The sequence below is a fragment of the Prunus mume genome, linkage group LG1 (assembly GCF_029339155.1).
Source record: "Prunus mume cultivar Tortuosa linkage group LG1, ASM2933915v1, whole genome shotgun sequence".
NCBI classification, from domain to species: domain Eukaryota; kingdom Viridiplantae; phylum Streptophyta; class Magnoliopsida; order Rosales; family Rosaceae; genus Prunus; species Prunus mume.
In genome coordinates, this window is record NC_142698.1 from 23,416,272 (window position 1) to 23,436,355 (window position 20,084).

Here is a 20,084-nt window from a genome sequence, read left to right on the forward strand (position 1 = left end):
TTCATGTAAGCAAAAAGATTAAAGAAAATATATTTTCCATCATAAAATGTAGATGTGCCACGTTATCGGGCTTACGTGTCGTGCACAAGTTTTTCCGATTAGAGGCTGTGACCAGTGCAACTTTTCCACTGAGAGCTTGCGACGCTCATCTTTGAAATGGCGCTGAGAACTGTAAGCAGGAGAGGTCTAGCAGGTCTAAGCAGAAATGGCGGGGGCTTAGGCTTAGGGTTAGGGCTTGTGACAGTCCGTGGATTGAAGACCTTCACGCTGCCCGACCTGCCCTACGACTATGGGGCACTGGAGCCCTACATTAGCGGAGAGATCATGCAGCTCCACCACCAGAAGCACCACCAGACCTACGTCACCAACTTCAACAAAGCCCTCGAGCACCTTGACCAGGCCATGGACAAAGGCCACTCCCCCACCATCGTCAAATTACAGAGTGCCATCAAATTCAACGGCGGAGGTTCGTTCTTATTTCACTCAACCTTGTATTTGATATCTCTTTTATTTTTTACTTATTAATTAATTAATTGATTAATTATGGGTATTTTGATGTGGAAGGTCATATAAACCACTCTGTTTTCTGGAAAAATCTGACCCCTGTTCGAGTACGTTCATATTCCAAGTCCCAATTTTGTATTCATTTGATTTGGGTTTAATATTTTGGCTTTCTTTTTCCTATTTTGAAATTGTGTAATAAATTGTAATGGGCAGGAAGGAGGTGGTGAGCCTCCAAAGGGTTCCTTAGCATGGGCAGTTGAGAATCAGTTTGGTTCCTTAGATTCCCTGGTTCAGAAAGTGAATGTTGAAGGTGCTGCTTTGCAAGGTTCTGGTTGGGTGGTAGGTCCTTTTGCTGCTACTTTGCTTTGCTGTTTCTTATATTCAAAGTTTTTAAATGGATTTTGGGAAAGTGAGTAGACCCAACCCAAGTATTAAGATTTTATGTGTATTTAAATTGTTGATAGTGGCTTGCTCTTGACAAAGATCAGAAGAGGCTTTCTATTGAAACAACATTCAATCAGGTATAGTGTACTTCACTTGTGCGTTGCAATTCAATTGATTCAATTGAAGTCATTTGGTATATACACCATTTAGTTTTTTAGATGTGGAGATGCTATGTGCTGCTTTTAAGTTTTATATCTATTGCTTTTTACATACTCATTGGTTCCCGCCGATAATTTAAAGGGCACTTTTAATGCGTTATTGTGCTGAAGCTAATTGATACACAGATGCCACACACTTTTAGTTCCATTGAATTTACTTCTCTTGATGGTAAATTAGTATTACAATTTTCAGGATATGTGGCGTATTGTGTTGCCTAACTTAAACTTTATGTAGGATCCGCTTGTTGCCAAAGGATCAAGTTATGTTCCTCTCCTGGGGATAGATGTATGGGAACATGCTTACTACTTGCAGGTAAATTTGCTGTTTTTTGTTACTTTTGCTACCAGAATATGGCTGTTTCATAACTAGTTGACACTGAACAAAAGTGCTTGATTCAATAAGGTCTTTTAGACTTTCTGCTTTGTTCCAATACTTGAGATACTGAAGGTGTGCTAGTAGTTTGATAAAAAGGTAAAATATATGGTGGAATGACACCTGAAATTCATCTATACTTTGCTGTGATGTCTGAAACTGAATTTTTGATATACCCTTGATGGGATTTTATCAAGTTCATGCTTTTGAGCTATTTAGGCCTTGAACTGTCTGTCTTGATTCTTCATTATGAAATATACCTTAGCAACTTCAACTATTGAAATCTGTGCAGTACAAAAACGTGAGGCCAGATTATCTTAAGAACATATGGAAGGTTATTAACTGGAAATATGCAAGTGACGTGTATGAGAAAGAATGTCCTTGAGGCAAAGCCACAGCCCTGGTAAGTTGCAATTATCTGTCCAGTTTGTACAGGAATAATAGGCATCTGTTGATGGGAGTCCAAAACTTGTAATGAGACTTCCCGTCATTTTTGGTGATGCGTGGGGTATCAGCTTTCGCAAACTCGTTTCTTTTTTTCTTCTTTTTTCTGAGAATCTATTTTCCTCTTCTGTGTAATAAACCCTGTATAACAAATGAATTATGTGTTTACTTAAGTTGACAATGGTGAAGCATGGAGTTCCATATTGTAGATCACTTTTCTTATTTTGGTTTGTAATTATCTTTGCCCATGGATCACTTGTGAAACAGTTTGATGATTTTGGTTTGTGGATGGATGTGCACAAAACTGTTTAGGGTTTGGATTTGAGCAATTTCGAGTTGAAAAGAAAGAGGGACATTCAAGCAATCCCAATTTCGGAAGGAGAAATTATTACATCTGCCTTAGCAAAATCATACTTGAAATAAAATTATGGCGAAACGAAATTTCTTGAAACAATACTAATATGATAGACAAAATATTAGCAACCAAGAATTGAACAAAGTGAAAAATGTCAATAACAGTCAATAAGAATTACAGACGAAGACCCAAAATGAAACTTTTGACCAAAAGAAAACAAAATCTTTTTAACCTTGAAGATACGAAGATAGTAATTAAAAATCATTATAAATATATTTAATAATAATAAAAATTGATCCCCCAAAAAATGAAAAAAGAAAATACAAATTTATAAATTCAATCCTAGAATGTAATAAAAAAAAAACTATTTTGAAACACACCCAAAATCCCAAAGTCAACAAAAACCTCCATAGGAAAAAAAGAAAATGACAACAAAAGGACTTTAGCGGACCCGGCCCGACTGGATTGTAATACCCCGCAAAACCCTAGTGCACAAAGCGCATATATATCGTCCTCTTGTATATTTTTCACTCTAAAAGGCCGCCGAAGCATTAGCAGCAGAAAGCTCAGATCGAGACGGCTTAGGGTTCAGTTCTCGGAAGTCAGTCACTATGGTAAAGCTTAGCTCCCCCAAATTTCAGTTTAACTCAATGTTAATTTCACATTGCATCATCTTCATCCTCATCTCTCTTTCCCTGTATATGTCTCTGTTTGCAGACTTTCAAGAGAAGAAACGGCGGGAGAAACAAGCATGGCCGTGGCCATGTGAAGTTCATCCGTTGCTCTAACTGTGGCAAATGCTGCCCTAAGGTGTTTTCACTCACCCTTTCGTTTGTCATTGGAGTTTAAATATTTAGAAAGTATAAGCTTTAATAACCAAGTTCAATATGAATTTTCTAGGTTTATTAGGAATTTCAGGTGGGTTTTGGTTTTCTAATTAGTTTTAGGCTGACTTTGGTATTGGGTTTGTGTGAAAAAGGACAAAGCTATCAAGAGGTTTCTGGTGAGGAACATTGTTGAGCAAGCTGCAGTTAGGGATGTCCAGGAGGCTTGTGTTTATGATGGTAATTTTTTTGCTCCTTTTCTGTTTGATGTTTTTTTTTTTTCTTCTTCATAATGGGTAATCTGCGTATTTGATTTTGTTTTTTGTTTTAATTTTTGCATTTTGATATTGATTATTGTGCTGATAATGTTTTACTGGGAATGCTATTTGAAGCTTACACTCTTCCTAAGTTGTATGCAAAGATGCAATACTGTGTTTCTTGCGCCATCCACTCTCATGTTGTGAGGGTTCGATCGCGGGAAAACAGAAGGAACCGTGAACCCCCACAGCGTTTCAGGCGTCGGGTATGTTCTAATTTTCTTCAGCCATTTATTTTATATCTGTTATTTGCTTTTAGTTTCTGCCTCTATGTATTTTAGTCTATGGTTCAGTGTGAAGTTCACTTTCTTTAAATCCGATGATTTCTGTTTGTTCAATACTTGTATCTTTTCATAATTTGGTGTCTAAATTGGAACATTGTACATTATATTTCAGTGGATGAGTCTCTATATGTACAAACTTCATAAATGTAGGAGCTAAATACTTGATACCACGATGAATTTCTTAATAAGAGGTTCAAATGTGCCCAATGTCAAAGACTCTGTTCTATAGGCCTTTTTTCTTAGGATACAGTCAGGACTTGCAGGTTGGTTGTTAATTTTTAGACTTATTTGCATTGAGGTTATTCTGCAAGCATTATGTGAAATAGCGGAGAGAAAATTCATCAAAGGGTCAACCTCAAATAATAAAATCATCACAAAACAAAATAAACTTATCTAATAACACAAAGTTGGTTAGTTAATTTTTAGACTGAAATAAAGCATTTGTTAATAATTCTTAAGTTATAAAGAGAGAGAGAGAGAGAGAGAGAGAGAGAGAGAGAGAGAGATAGAGGAGAGTTATCAAATCTGTCAATGCATTAGAAAGTTGACCCTTGTGCTATTGGTCCGCCAGTGTCTAGGTGCACGCTTTAAGCACTTAGAGTGAAACTTAGTTTGCCTGTTTTCTTCCTGGTTCTTATTTTTATCATGAAGAAGTTGGGTAAATGTTCAAACTTGGCATGATATGCGCTTCACATTATTTGGTTGTGTGATCGTTGTCCTTTCTTTGTTAATGACATTGAGGAGCTGAGATGGCAAATGATTTTGGTTTGAATTTGTCGTCTTAGTACATGATTATATTTACCATCATAGTATTATCTCTATATTCACTGGCAGAGTATTTTCTCCTGATAAATTTCTAATATTTGCTTTTGATTTTTGTATTCAGCTGTTTGCAAGTCTAGGTTTTTATTTGCATATATGATTCATCTCTTTCATGTTCTTTTAGTTAACGTTTCTATTTCTCTTTGTGCATATCAGGAGGATACACCTAGGCCTGCTGCTCCTGGTGCACCTGGTCAGGCTCCACGCCCAGCTGGAGCGCCAGCTGCTCGTCCATGAAAAGACACCACATCTGCTGCTCTATTGCTTTGAGGATGTGCATTGAGGCTATTACTTTTGGCTGCCCCCTTTGCCTTATTTCCATTTTATTGTTGAACGCGTGTTTGATGATTATGACTAGTGTGTAGTATCATGTTGAGTTTAATCTTATATGTCATAGTATCATCATGTGCTAAGGTAATTGGAAAAGGTAGCAGGTGATTCAAAACCTGAGTTTTTTTTTTCCAATGGCTGTAGTATGAAGTGATATTCTTACAAGTTTCCATCAATTTTATTCGTTTGAGCTATGACTTTTAGCAAAGAACTTGACCTGGTTGGGATGATCCTTGATCCGCTGCGACTGCCTGGTTTGATTACCTGAAAAGGTTGATGCATGAAATGCTAAAAAAAGATTTGAAAATAAATGAAACGCATATTATTTCACTTGCTTCAATTTTCTGTTATGCTGGGTGGGAAGTAATTGGACAATGTTTGGCACTAGATGTAAAGCAGATGATCTCATTTTCCCAGTTCTTACCTATTTTAACTTCATAATTTAGGTGGCTTTGGCATTGTTTACCGCACGCTAATGCTAATGAAGATGTGATGCGTTAACATGCTTTTCAGCAGATTTTTCGGTGGGCGCTGTTGAATTCAGCTGGTTTTGCTTTGTCCTTCAAATTCCGTTAAGAAGGCAAGCCAAATATCCTACTTCCTTTTTTCTAACGCCATATTTGGCTTGAAACTCACCTTAATATGTGCAGGATGTCAACATCTTATAACTTATTTTTCTAATCTCACAAAATGATACATCCTTTAACTCTGCATTGATTTCTTACTTGAATTTCAGGAGTTATCCAATTTAATTATAAGCACCAAACGTGGTCAAATGAGACCTTGAATTTTATGAATTAATTCCAATTAATTCTACGCACGTCAAATGGGATAAGGATGACTGGCAATTGATAGTTGAAGGAGAGAAGGATGCAATGTTTTTTTTTGAATAGGTGGACCGTGGGTGTAGGAATTGGATGCCAGGTCTACAAAGAGCCAGAGCAAACATGCATGTGTTGTTGTTGCGTCTGTAATCGGATGATGAAACTTTAAAAAAGAGGGTCAAAAGTAATGATAACGAAAGCTGCTAAATATTCAAAGAAACCATGTGGAGTGTATGCACTGCTTCCAAATCCACACATAATGTCATTATTTTCTTTGTGCTAGGATAGGAGAAGTGGTCTATTTAAACTGCTTGCTTGCCTAATGTTTGTGCCTTGCCTTGGTGTCTTATTTTCTTTTGGTAAATAAGACTTGTTAGTTGTTGCCATGTATCTACATTTTTGCCCATTTGGGAGTCCTTTTTATTATTGTCATATCATTTTAGGTGGTTGTCACGGACATAAATAGTTTTTTTTGTATGACATTTTCTATTGAAATGATCGATAATAAACTAAATTCACACACACTATATAGATGTTATAACTCGAACTTATGACCTTCTTTAGAGGAGCAATTGCTCTAAACCGCTACACTAGTGGGTCATTTGCCGCACATAAATAGTTATAGTAAACACTTACCGCAAGCATCGTGGGTGTTGTGAAAGGAATATAATCTTATCGAATCATAGTTAGGAAGAATGGAAATATTACCAAAATCAGCAGTGAAAAAATAAAAACAATAGGAAATGGATAACTCATAAATCCCTAGGGGATAAGGATCCCCAAGGTTTAGAAAGCCAGCCAAAAACGACGACGTTTAAGTAGAGGACAGAGGAGAAGGAACGTTTCTTTGCGTCAGCGTGTTGCGGTGTCGGTCTGGCGTAGAGTTGCCGCGGCGAAATAATGCGTTTTCCCTCGCGGCCTTGCGCTTGCATTGCGTCGCGTCGCTTTGCGGCAGAATTAAAAAAAAATTAAGAAGAAAAAAAGAAAAAACGAAACAGAACAAGAGAAGAGAGAGGCTTTTTGCCGCTTTTGCGTTATGGGTTTGGGGGGTTTTTAAAAGGTTTTTCCTCAAGACACAAACGAAACTGTTCTTCCCTTCCAAACACTCTCTCTCTCTCTCTCTCTCTCTCTCTCTCTTCCTCCGTTAATCACTCCGTTTACGACGTCGTTTTCCCTCTCCTGCCCTGCCTCGTTCTTTCTCTTCAATTTCGTTTCTTGTTCTCTTTCTTCTCTCTCCCCTGCAATTTTGTCTTCATTGTTCAATTTCATGGCTCATCTTAAAGTCTGTTCGCCGCGGCCAAACGGTGACGTTTTTCGTGAAGATCGACCCTGCCCTTCGCCGCCATCCCCGTCATTGCCGACCTCCAATCCCGATCCCTCCTCCGTCAGCCCCGAGTCTTGGGCCAGAGGCGAGGACGCAACCCGCGACATAGTCTCAAAGATTCAGCCCACTCTGGTGACCCACCAGGCGAGGAAGGAGGTTATTCAATATGTACAGAGCCTCATCACATCTAACGTTGGATGTCAGGTAATTACAATTGTATCCAATTACATTTCTTTCATTTGCAGTTTTCAATCTTGGGTAGTGTTGGTTTTTGTATCATTTTTGCTCTAATGGCTGTTTGGGTGTAGCTGGTAATGCCCCATTTCATGTATGGTAACCGAGCTGTTACTTGTGATGTGATTGGCCTTAGTTTTCTAACATAATGATTTCAAGAAGTGGAAATTGACTTTTTCTTAGGAGCTCAAAGTATTAATACTTTGCACAAATAATTGGGTTTCTATTTGGATCATAATTGTTTTAGAGGTCTGCATTGTTGATGGCTAAAATGAACCATATTGTCTTCAGCATTACTGGTGGGTTTTTTAAGATATTAACTTAAAAGTTGTATTCCCCATATTGATTGCCATTTAGTGATGTAATGTTGGTACTTGTGGAAAACTATGATGCAATATTGTTTTCTAGTTCATTTTATTCGAGGAGCCAGTGACATTACCAATGTTGTTTCTGAGCTTCTCCATTTCATTGACTTTCTTATAAGTTAAGTTTGCAATTTTGTATTGTTAATCTCACAGGTTTTTCCGTATGGGTCAGTTCCATTAAAAACATATCTTCCTGATGGAGATATTGATTTGACGGCATTCAGCAGTGCAAACATTGAGGAAAGCTTTGTAACTGATGTTCATGCTATCCTGAAGGGAGAGGAGAATAATGAAGCTGCTCAGTATCTTGTGAAGGATGTCCATTGCATTGATGCCGAGGTTCTTCCCACCTCGATGCCTTAATTTTGTTTTTGGAAACATGTTCAATTCCATGTAGGGCTAGAGTTGGAGTCTTGCATGTAGGTATTATGTGGCAATTTTTTTTTTGTTTTTGTTTGCATCACCATACAATGCTACTATTATTTGTTTCTGTTCTTTGTTATTCGTGATTTCTTGTTTCCTAGAATGTCAGTGGTAATGTGTATTTGGCAGAATTTTGAGATTGATGTTTTTTGTTCTGACCAATTTTTTGCAGACTTACTGTGACCTTTCCTGTAGTGCAGAATAAAATAGATATTGTAAGCCGGTTCGCAAATGTAGTTGTGTTGCTAAATGTTTTCAATTATTTGAAGTTTGCGGTTTTGATTGCAGGTTAAGCTTGTGAAATGCATTGTACAAAATATAGTAGTAGATATATCCTTCAACCAGTTAGGAGGACTTTGTACACTGCGCTTTCTTGAACAGGTATGATTGGTACTGTATAACTGAGTCAGATGACTCCATTCTTGTTCTAATAATTTATGTACGCTATTACTGGTATGAAAGTTCACTCAAGTTTGATCATTTGGTCATATTTCTCATGTTTCTTGTTACACAGGTCGATCACTATATTGGCAAACATCATCTTTTCAAACGCAGCATTATTCTGATAAAAGCCTGGTGCTACTATGAGAGTCGTATTCTTGGTGCTCATCATGGGTTGATTTCAACATATGCTTTGGAAACATTAATCCTATATATTTTCCATATTTTTCATTCTTCTCTAGATGGCCCTTTAACGGTGAGTCCTCGCACAAATCAACTTTGAGTTCTAGAAGTTCAAGCATTTAATTATGTTTCATTTTTATAGGTCCTTTATAGATTTTTGGATTACTTCAGCAAATTTGATTGGGAGAACTACTGTATAAGTTTAAATGGACCAGTATGCAAATCGTCCCTGCCTGATATAGTGGGTATGAGATAAACTTGTGTCCTTGTAATGTTAAATGGCTCTATTTGTTTTTGTGTTCTCTCTCTCTCACTCTCTCACATACTCACTCACTTACACTGCAGCTGAGGTTCCCGAAAATGGGGGAGATGATCTACTGCTGAGCGAAGAATTTATTAGAAATTGTGTGGAAATGTTCTCTGTTCCATCAAAGTTGAGTGAGACAAACTTGCGATCTTTTCCCCTGAAGCATCTTAATATAATTGATCCACTAAAAGAGAATAACAACCTTGGACGTAGTGTCAATAGAGGTATGCATCTTCCCTCTCTCTCTCTCTCTCTCTATATATATATATATATATCTCTCTCTCTCTCTCTCTTGCTGTTGTGGAGTTTTAGGGGAATACCATAACAAATAGCTAGATATGCTCTCTACTTTCTAGTGTGTATGTGTTGTCACTGGATAATGATTGATGGGTTTTCTACAGGTAGCTTCTATCGGATATGCAGTGCTTTTAAATATGGAGCTCGCAAGCTTGGTTGGATTCTTTCGTTACCAGGAGAAAGAATAGCAAATGAGCTGAACAAGTTTTTTGCAAACACTTTAGATAGGCATGGAAGCAACTGTCAGACTAATGATAAAAATGATGCCTTATCTGGAGGTCTTGAAGCTCTGAACATTTTGTTGGAGCTTGGTGGAGATTTTGACAATCACTGCTTGAACCTGCAATATGGTCCCTATTTCCCTGGGTCTGCTACATCACCTCCTTTATTGCCAAGTCCTCCTTTGTCGCCTCAGCCATGGAAAGAGAATCAATGGGGAGTTACCTCTGAAGCTGTTCAGTTCCACCAGAATATTAATTCCCAAACTAACATAAATGGCATTGCTTGGGGAGCACACGCGTACCATGCAAATGATTCCACTTTATCTGTTGCTGCTTTCAGAGGAGAGAAGAAGAAACCACGAGGGACAGGGACGTACATCCCCAATGCGGTAGTGGCTTTTCTGGTTCCTATAGAATCAATTTTTTGGGCTGCAATCCTGTAATCTTTATATTCATGGGCTTTTTATTTTTGGGGTTTGTTTTTATACTGAGTCATTCACAGTAGAGGACTACAGTCCCAGTTATTATGGTTTTCATAATCTCATGGTTATCTTCTTACAGTCTTTTCAGAGTTATCGTCCCTATAAGGATAGGTTCTTGCCTGGAAGGGGAAGGAAGCAGGCACCAGGAACGTGTTTTCCATTGCAGAGACACGCTTTTAGTTATGGCTTTGCTGCAGCCCCTCAAGAGTCAATCTCACCGAGAGAATACAACCGCCAGCTCTCAGAAGCAGAGTACCCAGTTCTAGGTCGTGGAAACTCTGCAAAATCAGATTACCATCCACCTCACCTTTCAATCTGGGAGTCTTTCCATGACGTTGGTTTGTCCAACTTGCCAGAGAAACCTGAGTGTAGATCCTTGTCCCCTCCATCATGGGAATCACACATTCCAGAAGTGGACGGTCAATCAGAGTTATTCAGAGCCAATGAGGAGAGGTACTTGGATTTAGTAATTTAAAATTTTTCCTGCACAATGGCAACTGAAAATGGACATGGTTAAGGAATAGCTCTTATTGTAAAGCTAAATCTCGCTTGCTTTTTTGTGTCTTTAGGATTGAAGAGCAGTCATATCATCTGAAAAATGATGACGATTTTCCCCCCCTCACCCCTCAAGTGCCTTTGAAGGAAGGATTATGCGTTGGAGAATGAAGACACTTATAATTGTAGATGCTAACACACTAGACTGAGCTTCTGATGAGACATCTTCCCCTGACTTCAACTCTTGTTGGGGTCCTGCGTTGTTTGTTGGTTCGATGTAGTATACATATGTTGTACATTCTGGTTCGCTTTTCATTTCCGAATAGACACGCACATTTGTGTGCTTTGATTGGGTTGGGTGGATGATGTATATATGGGGTGAAGTTTGCCCCTCATTTCGCATTCCCTCCCAAAGTTTGGAGAGTTATAAACACAGTACTGACAAGCCTCTGTTAGGTATATTTTCGGTTAGATACTGGTTAGTATACACATGATGAAATCTATAAATGTAACAATGAAAATTTTGTTTATGTTAGATTGTTTTGTTCTTTCCTTTTTTGGGTCGAAGGTTATGTTGGATATCATAAAATTTCGTTTGGTATAGAGTACTGTCTATTGAACTTGAGCAGCGGCACAGGCTGTGAACCATATAGGAAACTCTGCTTGGGAAATAACCTACCTAGGCTATCATAAACCGGTATAGATCCCGCGACAGGCGAGTTTCTATCCCGTATTGACACCCGATGAACAAGATTGATGTAAATCCGCAAGTCTCCTGAGTGAGGAGAGAGAGAGAGAGAGAGAGTCTCCTGGTTTAGGCACCTGATTGAAGAACGTGAATACGCTGGTTCCGACCACAGAGAGTGCAACACCGATGACTTAGGTCCCTGGCAGTTGGTTTGTTAGAGAGATAAGATGGAACTTGACATGGCAAATCATTAACAAGCACCAGTGGTCTAGTGGTAGAATAGTACCCTGCCACGGTACAGACCCGGGTTCGATTCCCGGCTGGTGCATCTGATTTTTTTTTTTTCTTCATTACATCTGATTTTTTTTTTTTTAATAAATTAAATAAGTAAGTACGTTTTATAATAGTTTGTCCACTCCATACTCCAACCACACGTCTGCCGCCAACCATACCACGTGGAGATTGAAGCTTAATATAAGACAAAAAAGAAATACATGCATCATCATATAAATGCCGGTACTGACCGTGACCTAAGAGCATATCCATGAGAGTTTTCAAATTTTAGCAAAATTCTAACTAAAGTAGCTAAATTCTATTATAGCAAACCATTTAAAAGGATGTTTCTTTAGTAATGTTCTCTATTTGGTTACTCTGAAATATTTTATTATTATTTTCTTTCTCATGCAAATCAAATATAAAAGTAGAAATCCAACCCCACCAACCTCTCAAATGTCTTTATCTCTCTTCCTCTTTTTCTCTCTCTTTCTCTTTCTCTTCAATTTGGCGAGCCTCCATTTATCTCTACCCCTTGCTAGATTATGACAAAATGGTGAAAATTGAAAAGAAACAAAATTAGTCTTAATTGGGGAGGCACTAAGGGCATTTCCAGCAATGAAGGCTGGGCCGAGCAGAGAGGCCCTGAGCCCCCAAGAGCAGTTTCAGTGGGCTTCTACGGTAAGGGCAAATGATGGGGACCACCAACCCGAGCAAGCCCAAAGACAAAACTAGCTTGAGCTCCTGCTCGAGGGTGATGCCATCAGCGCTGACACCAAGCTGGCATCATCGCATGGGATTTAAATTTTCTTAATCGTTTGCGCGTGTTTGAAACTCGCGTGCGCTAATGCCAACCTGGTGTCATCCCTACTTTTTGCCAAAGGCTACAAGCCACATGTCACGTCCTGGTTTCTTCGATAAAATTTTTTCCTTTAATCTAACGGCTGCTAATTTTTGTGGGAAAAAAAAACAACAAATTTTGAAATTTTTTTTCTATAAATACCTACCAAAATTTTAAAACTTGAATTTTTTCTGTTAAAAAAAAATTTAAGTGAATAGTTTGCCATGACAATGAGTAGAAACACAACAAACCTTTTGCAATGGCTGCCACTATTTATGCGAATAGTAATAACCCTTGCCTTACCCCTTGCCATGACAAATGGGTGGAAGTGCTCTAAGAAGAATACCTAATTATTGGTTTGGATTTCAAAGAAACATTTTTGCTCGCAGTTAAACTTCAAATTCAGTAAAATGTCTAAATTCCTTTTATTTGCCTATTTCATTTCAATTGCCTTCCGCCTTTACATCACTCTAAAGTTATAAATTACTTTAAATAAAACTATCAAGAATTTATCCGTGTCGATCTACCGTCATTGATCACGTATGATAAATCACAAAAGTATTTGTCAAGTAATCAAAACAAGATCTTCGGTATTTTTGTTATCCTAATTTTTCTTTGTGTTGTTTGCACGTCTGTAAAATTAATCGGCAAAGTTGCCTAATTAATCTTGTAAGCTATAAGCTAACTATGTATCTGCACTAGTTGCATATTTGAAACAATCACTGAGTTGACTATTTTGTTATTCGTAGTGCATGTACATTGCAACTTGTTGAGTTGGATGACTATGAACAGTAACTTATTTTATGGTAATTATTTTACTCTAATGATTAGATTCGGCACAAAGAAAAGCAAATAGCTCCAAAATGATTTTCACATGTTTTTTTATATTTAAATTTCATTTCAAAATTTATCCATTAGGTGTGCTGACCTTGCATTATAAACCACCTAATTATGAATTATTTGTTTTAATGCTGACCTTAATGCATACTTACTAGCTAGGGTTTTCAGATTTTATCTTGTTAATTATAGTTCTATCAATACAAGTATTTTCTGTTGTAATCCAAAGCAAATCAAACAGAGCGAGGGTGGCGCGTATGCATAAATGCATGCCTGGTTTGGTCAACCAAATAAACTTTTATTTTCTTTATGGTATAAAAATATTTGGTGATAAATCTTCAAAAGGCTTTGAAATAGCTTAATGGATTCATCTGAGACGGACAGAGGCAATGATTTGTTTAGAGGTCATTTCATTCTTAGATGTGCTGAATAAAAGCCTTTTATATAAAGGTAGCCAAATATTAAGATAAAGAAGAAGAAGAAATCAATAGCAGAGAGGATAAGAATAAAATAAGTGGAGTGGAGGGACCCCATGTACAGGTGCATGAAAAGATCATTTGAAAGGATGATTGATTTGTCAACCCACTACTACTAAACACTTGGGAGAGATCCACAATCCATCCAAAGTCAAGCCCATTATTCAATAAGCATCAACAAAATTTTATGTATCAAAATTGACCAATTTTTTTTTCTTCTAAAAATCTTTATTGTTGTTCAGTATATGTCACTAAAACACTTGATTATTAGCTAATCAAAGTATGTTCATTGTTAATTAAAATGAAATACATGAAAATATTTTTGAGTATGTGTAAAAGGTATTTACCTTCCGAGTGTATAGAAGAACTTTCAACCTCAGAAGAGGTTTCAAATTCAAATTTCCCTTCCTCTCTGTTGTTGTTGTTGGATAAGCCTAGTCAACTGTTTAATGATGGTAAGCCAAATTGGAAACCTATATTAAGCCCCCAAAGGGCAAAAAGCCAAAGTATTTGACGCAATAGCAACCCACCCAGACACGGCCTAAGCTATGTCGAGTAGGGACCACTGTTACATCTGTTGTTGTTGTTCAGTCTAGTACTAACTGGTGTAGTTGTGTTGCTTCTCTCTCTGTCACTCTCTATTTATTGTGGAGTTTAGTTCTTCTCACCATCATCTTTCTTCCACTTGAAAGCTCAATTTTGTTTTCCCACAACCACAAGAGCCACAGAGCAGCAAGCAAACTTCCTTTTGGGATTTGGATTTCCTCCTCCTTTCCCACAAACAAATGGTACCAACAAAGTGTAGCCACAGATTCTTCAAGTTTCGTACCCGATCAAATTACTCTCAACTTTGAATTTCCCAAATTGTCCCTGCCTCCACCCCACCAATTTATTATTCCTTCCAAAATATTTTCTCTCTTTCAATTCTTTGCCTCTGAAATTTCAACATATATTTTAAAAGAAGCCAAACCAAATGGTTGCTAACAAGTACGAGGGGGTGTCATGCGCTGTGGTTGTGGGAATGGGTTGGATTATGCTGAGGATTGACTACTCAAGGCTCTTCTGGCTCTTGTTTGGTGTCTTCTTCTACGAAAACCACGAGGGAAAGCCTCGGATTTGATTTTCAAGTTTCCAACTTTCACTTATTTTTCCCACCTTTGATTATATTTCTAGCTACCCTTTAGTTTTCTGCCCAACAATCTTCTTCTTTGCACCATCACTTTCTGCTTTGCTCATCATAGTTCTTAAGCAACACGAAGCAAAAAAAGAAAAAAAGAAAAAGAAAAAAAAAAGGGGTTGATCTTGAAGTCTTTTGGGCCTTCATTACTTGAAGCTTGAAAGCCTCACTCAAACATGTCCAAGACTGACAGGGCTGGTTATGTTGAAACCGATCCTACTGCTCGCTATGGCCGGGTATGTGCATGCATGTTACTACCATTCATCCATTCATTCAGTCTTTACCATTAATTTGTTTTCTCTGTGCTGTTGTTTCTTAATGTGCACAAGTTGCTTATGCTTTTTTCATAAATTAATGATGATGCTATAGTTCTTTATTGACCAAAGTTGATGATTTTGTTTGTTTCTTTAAGTTGAGTTGTTTAAATAAATGGGTTTTGAATACTAGCTGAAACCATGGATATGATCTTACACTTTGGAAGCAGGTATTAGACTCTGTCCTGGGTAGGATTTGAGTATCAGATGTTGGAGTTTAATCCAATGGATTTCTTGTTCACACCATGAGTAGCTGATCAAAATTCTGTTCATGTATGTATGTGTGTGTGTGTATTTATGTATGTATATATTAGTATAATTAACAATTAAGTATGTGGTTAATTTATAGACAGTTCTAAAGGATGAAATAGTTTATTTGGTCAATCTTGTGTATTGGGTAAGTCACTGTCTAATCCACATAGTTTATTTGGTCAATCGTGTGTATTAGGTAAGTCACTGTCTAATCCACCATTAAGTATCTAATTTATGCATCAGTAGGTGTCATCTGGGAGATCCCTGTGGCCTTTATATTTAACCATTGGCCATTAGTTTTGGTGACAAATGGTGTATAAAAAGATTGTTAATTTGATACAATATGCCATTTCTTCTCTTATAATATTTGTTCCATTTGCTTTGAGCCCTCTCCTTTGGACTTCGATTGATGGTGCCTGTTGGGAGTTGAGAAAATTGGGGAATAGAGTTGATTGTTTAATGTGATGCCTCAATAGGTTAGTAGTAAAAGCAAAAGGCTTTCTTGGCTTATGTAAGCACCTAGCTATAAACTATTTCTAATTGTGCTGTATGATTGTAAAGTTAATTTTCACTACCGCAATTTTATTCAGTTGTTTTCTATGATCGTAAAGTTATGGTTGAGGATAGCTATATAATTTCTGAAGGGACACCCTAATAATACTATTACAGAGAACTTTAATGCTGAATGATCAAGAATCTTGTTACCACCTTAGTTGATTGTTGAGAGTCAATTAATTTGTTCTGCTTTATGTAATCAAACAAATAAAAAGAAATAAAAGATTTGGTTATTTATTGAAGTGCATTTTCCATGTCTTGAACAGTTTGAAGAAGTTCTTGGCAAAGGAGCAATGAAAACAGTGTACAAGGCAATTGATGAGCTTCTTGGGATGGAAGTGGCATGGAATCAGGTGAAACTCAATGAAGTCCTTCGCTCACCAGAGGATTTGCAACGGCTCTACTCAGAGGTTCACCTCCTCAGCACCCTCAATCACGATTCCATAATTCGGTTCTATACCTCCTGGATCGATGTTGATCACAAAACTTTTAACTTCATTACTGAAATGTTCACTTCGGGGACGCTAAGAGAGTAATTTCCTTTCCAACTCCTCTAGCCCCTTAACTTGCATATCTTTTGAACTAGGTAAATCATAGACAAATGGAGAAAGTGTAGCAATAGACCGTAATTGTAGCCTCTGCCCCTCAAAAGTAATCTTAATTACAATTTTGGTTAATGAGGTCAATGTGATCAGCAGAACCTTGCACATGCATTAAGTGGGAACTGTTATCATGGATATCAATTCTTAAGCATGATACATTCAATTCACTTTTGGTAAATGTATTGATAAACTGCAATATCTTTCATATTGCAGGTATAGGAAGAAATATAAGCATGTAGACATCCGAGCCATCAAGAACTGGGCCCGTCAGATCCTTCGCGGTCTTGTATATCTGCATGGCAATGATCCTCCAGTAATTCATAGAGATCTTAAGTGTGACAACATCTTTGTCAATGGGCATCTTGGGCAAGTCAAAATTGGTGATTTAGGGCTTGCAGCAATCCTCCGTGGTTCCCAATCTGCTCACAGTGTTATAGGTACTTGTTTATCCATTATTAGCACATAAATGCTGGCACTTACTTCCTCCACTAAAAGTATTTTTGTCCTTATACTTTTAGGCACCCCAGAGTTCATGGCACCAGAACTATATGACGAAAATTACAATGAACTAGTTGATGTCTACTCATTCGGCATGTGTGTCTTGGAGATGCTTACATCTGAATATCCATATAGTGAGTGTGTCAACCCTGCACAAATATACAAGAAAGTTACCTCGGTAAGGTGAAGTTTCGATGTCAAGATTAATAGATATCAGTGAACAAGAACCTTACCCCCTGCCATTATAATTCTTCAGGGGAAGCTTCCAGGAGCATTCTACCGGATTCAAGACTTGGAAGCACAACGATTTGTTGGAAAATGCTTAGTAAATGCTTCAAAGAGATTACCGGCAAAAGAACTTTTGCTTGATCCATTTCTTGAGTGTGGTAAAGATGAACCATTGCCTTTGGGAAAGCTTGGACGTCCAAAGCCATTTTTAAATGACAAGGAAATGGAGAAACTGCAATTGAGTGATGATCAAACCAGGACTGACATGACAATCACGGGGAAGTTAAATCCTGAAGATGACACCATCTTTCTCAAAGTTCAGATTGCTGATAAAGATGGTACTATTTAACTTTCTCTGGCTGTTGTTCTAGTTAAAGTGAATTCAATAGATTCAAACGGTGAAAGTTTCTTCTACTGTTTTCTCATGCAGGTTCTTTTAGGAACATATATTTTCCTTTTGACATATTAAATGATACACCATTTGATGTTGCTACGGAAATGGTGAAGGAATTGGAGATCACTGATTGGGAGCCATTTGAAATTGCGAATATGATTGAAGGGGAGATATCTGCCTTGGTACCAAATTGGAAAACTGAAGCCTACCACACAATTAATTATCAAGATGATGATGATGGACCTCAACGTCCTTCTCACTCTCACTCCTCCTGTTCATCATCCCACACATCATTATCAGGCTTGATCAGCTCTCATGGGATTAACGGAATGACAAATGGCTGTGATTGGCTCCAAGGTATGGCTCATATAATTCACTAAGTTAATTTGCAATGTCTGTAACTATCCCCTATTATTTTTTGAAATCCATTAGAGATCAATTGGGCTAGTTGTAAGTTGTAACCTTGTTCCATTGCTTATTACTCATCCTTGGTTAAGAAAGAGTTTAAACCCAAGTCTCTAGAAATATGTCAAGAAACTTTAATCTAACTAGAACCTTGAATCACATGAGAATTGTTAACTATGAGCTCATACCCAATGCCCTGACCCACCTTTGCTAATTTTTTTATTTTTATTTTTATTTTTATTTTTTATAAATTTTAAAATAGTATCAAGACAGTTCGTTTGTAATAACATATAGCAAGCATGCATGTATGCCTTTCCAGCTGAGGCTGGTTTTGGGTACATATGTCCAAACCCTGAGTAAAGTCAACTTTAGGCCTCGAAAGTGGCCAGTGGACCAAGTTACTTGAACATTGGGATGGGTGTGTAGCATGCGGCCCAGTTAACCACTGTTCCTGATGATCTGCATGCATATATGATGCATTTCTAACATTGTTCAGCATGCATAAATTTCAATTGCAAATGATTGCTGGTGCAGATGATTTTCTTGATGAGACCAGCTCTCAAAGCTCTTCACACTCGGGAACATATTCCAACTTAAATTTCATTTGTGGGAATGAGCATGGGACTAATACGATTCCCACAGGAGGAGACAAACATCCCATATCAAAATGTCACAAGTCCACAAGGTTTTGTCCTGAAGAAAACCGTAATACTGGGCAGTCTATGGCTAAAAAATACTACGAGAGATGCAAAGCTTTTCTAGCATCTGGTTCAAAAGATAAAAGGATCATGGATAGCCGTAGATTGATGAGGAATAAGTCGCTAGTAGACGTAAGAAGTCACCTACTACACCGATCTTTGGTAGAAGAGGTGAATAGGAGGCGCTTGTTTAAGACCGTGGGAGCCGTGGAAAATATCGGGTTTCAAGCACCTTGTGAGGTTTCAAAAAAATTGTAAAAAGCCATTAGGTACTTTCTGTTGTACAAGAATGAAAAGAAGTGAGAGACCTCAGAAAATTTACATTTCTCAACAATTGTAAGGTCGGTGAGAGGAATGGGAGTTTCAGTCCCAATCTGGAGATGCAAGAAATGACGACTTACTGGCTTGATTGCCTCCTGAAATGGCAGGGGCAGTTTTGAAGCTCAAAAGCAAGGACTGCTTGTACTAATGGGGCCGAATGAGGGGGATCCATGTCGACCACTACAAGAATCTGGTGACTTCTATATTGTAAAAATTTCTGTGCAAATGGTTGTAATTATGTCTAAATAATATTTCTCTGTCAGAATAAATGGCTAGTTTATCAATGTGTTGATGTCCTCTTTCAGTGCTTGCCATAAAACAAAAGGACTCACTGCGACCTTTTACAGCTAGCAGGCCCTGCAGTGTCAATATATCTGCCGTTTGCATTATGAGATGATCAAAAAGTGAGAATCCAATGACATATGAATGAGCTTTGTAATTATATATGAGCATTTTGAGACAAGATAGATGCATTTGTCTTCACTTGTAGGCATGAGCAGTCCCTGACTGCAATGTTTCATAGGAAACACAGACGCTGATGTGTTCAAGTATGGGGTTGTTTTTTGATGGAATCTTACACAAAAGACTTGTTTCTATAATGTTGAATTATTGAGGATGGGTTTAGAAAGGTTGCTGCTTGAGGCAAAATTCATTGATGTATGTGTATTGCCAATTTTGGATATGGGAAAGCTATTGTCTTGTTAATGCATGCAAGATCCAAATAGTCCCTCAGCCGGGAATCCTGGGATGCGCACTTTCTTGTGGGTTTGGTGAGTGAGAGTTGACCATGTTAGTTCAACTCCATGACTTCACCAAATCGTCACCACGTTTCATGTATTTTGATGATGATCACATGGAAAATAAGGCCTTGCATTTTTAAAGCAGTGATAAATTAAATTAGCCTTCATCTACATGTTTAAGTGTTGATTACACTGTAATTATGGACACAAATCTGGAGTTGGTAATGAGTCGTTATGATGAAAGGATTGGAAGCAAAATCACTGATGTTGCATAATATGAAGCAGCATGCTGTAATTGTAAGATTCTTTAATCAAGTATGTAAACTTACCGGTG

At 37.7% G+C, this 20,084-nt stretch overlaps 4 protein-coding genes and 1 non-coding gene across 9 annotated transcripts; all 5 read left to right on the top strand.

Moving 5' to 3' along the window:
- The first annotated feature begins 90 nt into the window (after window positions 1-90).
- Window positions 91-2,145, top strand: LOC103340723 (superoxide dismutase [Mn], mitochondrial-like). The gene is made up of 6 exons (XM_008244201.3): window positions 91-466; window positions 565-611; window positions 718-843; window positions 969-1,025; window positions 1,342-1,419; window positions 1,772-2,145. The coding sequence occupies exons 1-6, from the start codon at window positions 157-159 to the stop codon at window positions 1,862-1,864; spliced, it is 711 nt and encodes a 236-aa protein (XP_008242423.2). The 5' UTR covers window positions 91-156; the 3' UTR covers window positions 1,865-2,145.
- A 589-nt stretch (window positions 2,146-2,734) lies between these two features.
- Window positions 2,735-5,049, top strand: LOC103340825 (small ribosomal subunit protein eS26x-like). The gene is made up of 5 exons (XM_008244315.3): window positions 2,735-2,892; window positions 2,996-3,088; window positions 3,258-3,342; window positions 3,495-3,625; window positions 4,682-5,049. The coding sequence occupies exons 1-5, from the start codon at window positions 2,890-2,892 to the stop codon at window positions 4,760-4,762; spliced, it is 393 nt and encodes a 130-aa protein (XP_008242537.1). The 5' UTR covers window positions 2,735-2,889; the 3' UTR covers window positions 4,763-5,049.
- Window positions 5,050-6,359: 1,310 nt separating this feature from the next.
- Window positions 6,360-11,004, top strand: LOC103340921 (uncharacterized). 2 transcript variants are annotated; one of them, XM_089045668.1, is made up of 9 exons: window positions 6,360-7,207; window positions 7,756-7,941; window positions 8,314-8,406; window positions 8,540-8,722; window positions 8,792-8,894; window positions 8,995-9,180; window positions 9,358-9,863; window positions 10,036-10,409; window positions 10,526-11,004. In XM_089045668.1, exons 1-9 carry the CDS (start codon window positions 6,947-6,949, stop codon window positions 10,620-10,622), a joined length of 1,989 nt encoding a protein of 662 aa, XP_088901794.1. In that variant the 5' UTR covers window positions 6,360-6,946; the 3' UTR covers window positions 10,623-11,004. The 2 variants fall into 2 exon arrangements, with proteins under 2 accessions (XP_088901794.1, XP_088901801.1); XM_089045675.1 differs by lacking the exon at window positions 6,360-7,207 and adding an exon at window positions 8,198-8,240 and having other exon boundaries at window positions 7,781-7,941.
- A 392-nt stretch (window positions 11,005-11,396) lies between these two features.
- TRNAG-GCC (transfer RNA glycine (anticodon GCC)) lies at window positions 11,397-11,467 on the top strand. The gene has a single exon. It is a non-coding gene; the product is annotated as a tRNA-Gly (tRNA).
- Window positions 11,468-14,206: 2,739 nt separating this feature from the next.
- On the top strand, window positions 14,207-19,294 carry WNK4 (WNK family serine/threonine-protein kinase 4). Of its 4 annotated transcripts, XM_016795462.2 has the most exons (8): window positions 14,207-14,979; window positions 15,228-15,330; window positions 16,131-16,396; window positions 16,680-16,903; window positions 16,985-17,142; window positions 17,221-17,530; window positions 17,623-17,943; window positions 18,526-19,294. In XM_016795462.2, the coding sequence occupies exons 3-8, from the start codon at window positions 16,158-16,160 to the stop codon at window positions 18,945-18,947; spliced, it is 1,674 nt and encodes a 557-aa protein (XP_016650948.2). In that variant the 5' UTR covers window positions 14,207-14,979; window positions 15,228-15,330; window positions 16,131-16,157; the 3' UTR covers window positions 18,948-19,294. The 4 variants fall into 4 exon arrangements, with proteins under 4 accessions (XP_016650948.2, XP_008242759.2, XP_016650950.2 ...); XM_008244537.3 differs by lacking the exon at window positions 15,228-15,330 and having other exon boundaries at window positions 14,209-14,979; XM_016795464.2 differs by lacking the exon at window positions 15,228-15,330 and having other exon boundaries at window positions 14,211-14,979; window positions 16,131-16,274.
- The last annotated feature ends 790 nt before the right edge of the window (window positions 19,295-20,084 follow it).

Coding starts and splice junctions, on each gene's coding strand:
- LOC103340723 (XM_008244201.3), top strand. CDS start 157: ATGGCGCTGAGAACTGTAAGCAGGAGAGGTCTAGCAGGTCTAAGCAGA. Junction 467..564: donor CATCAAATTCAACGGCGGAG/GTTCGTTCTTAT, acceptor TTGATGTGGAAG/GTCATATAAACCACTCTGTT. Junction 1,420..1,771: donor AACATGCTTACTACTTGCAG/GTAAATTTGCTG, acceptor AAATCTGTGCAG/TACAAAAACGTGAGGCCAGA.
- LOC103340825 (XM_008244315.3), top strand. Junction 3,089..3,257: donor GTGGCAAATGCTGCCCTAAG/GTGTTTTCACTC, acceptor TGTGTGAAAAAG/GACAAAGCTATCAAGAGGTT. Junction 3,626..4,681: donor CACAGCGTTTCAGGCGTCGG/GTATGTTCTAAT, acceptor TGTGCATATCAG/GAGGATACACCTAGGCCTGC.
- LOC103340921 (XM_089045668.1), top strand. CDS start 6,947: ATGGCTCATCTTAAAGTCTGTTCGCCGCGGCCAAACGGTGACGTTTTT. Junction 8,407..8,539: donor CACTGCGCTTTCTTGAACAG/GTATGATTGGTA, acceptor CTTGTTACACAG/GTCGATCACTATATTGGCAA. Junction 8,895..8,994: donor GTCCCTGCCTGATATAGTGG/GTATGAGATAAA, acceptor CTTACACTGCAG/CTGAGGTTCCCGAAAATGGG.
- WNK4 (XM_008244537.3), top strand. CDS start 14,920: ATGTCCAAGACTGACAGGGCTGGTTATGTTGAAACCGATCCTACTGCT. Junction 16,397..16,679: donor ACTTCGGGGACGCTAAGAGA/GTAATTTCCTTT, acceptor TTCATATTGCAG/GTATAGGAAGAAATATAAGC. Junction 17,531..17,622: donor TCAGATTGCTGATAAAGATG/GTACTATTTAAC, acceptor TTTCTCATGCAG/GTTCTTTTAGGAACATATAT.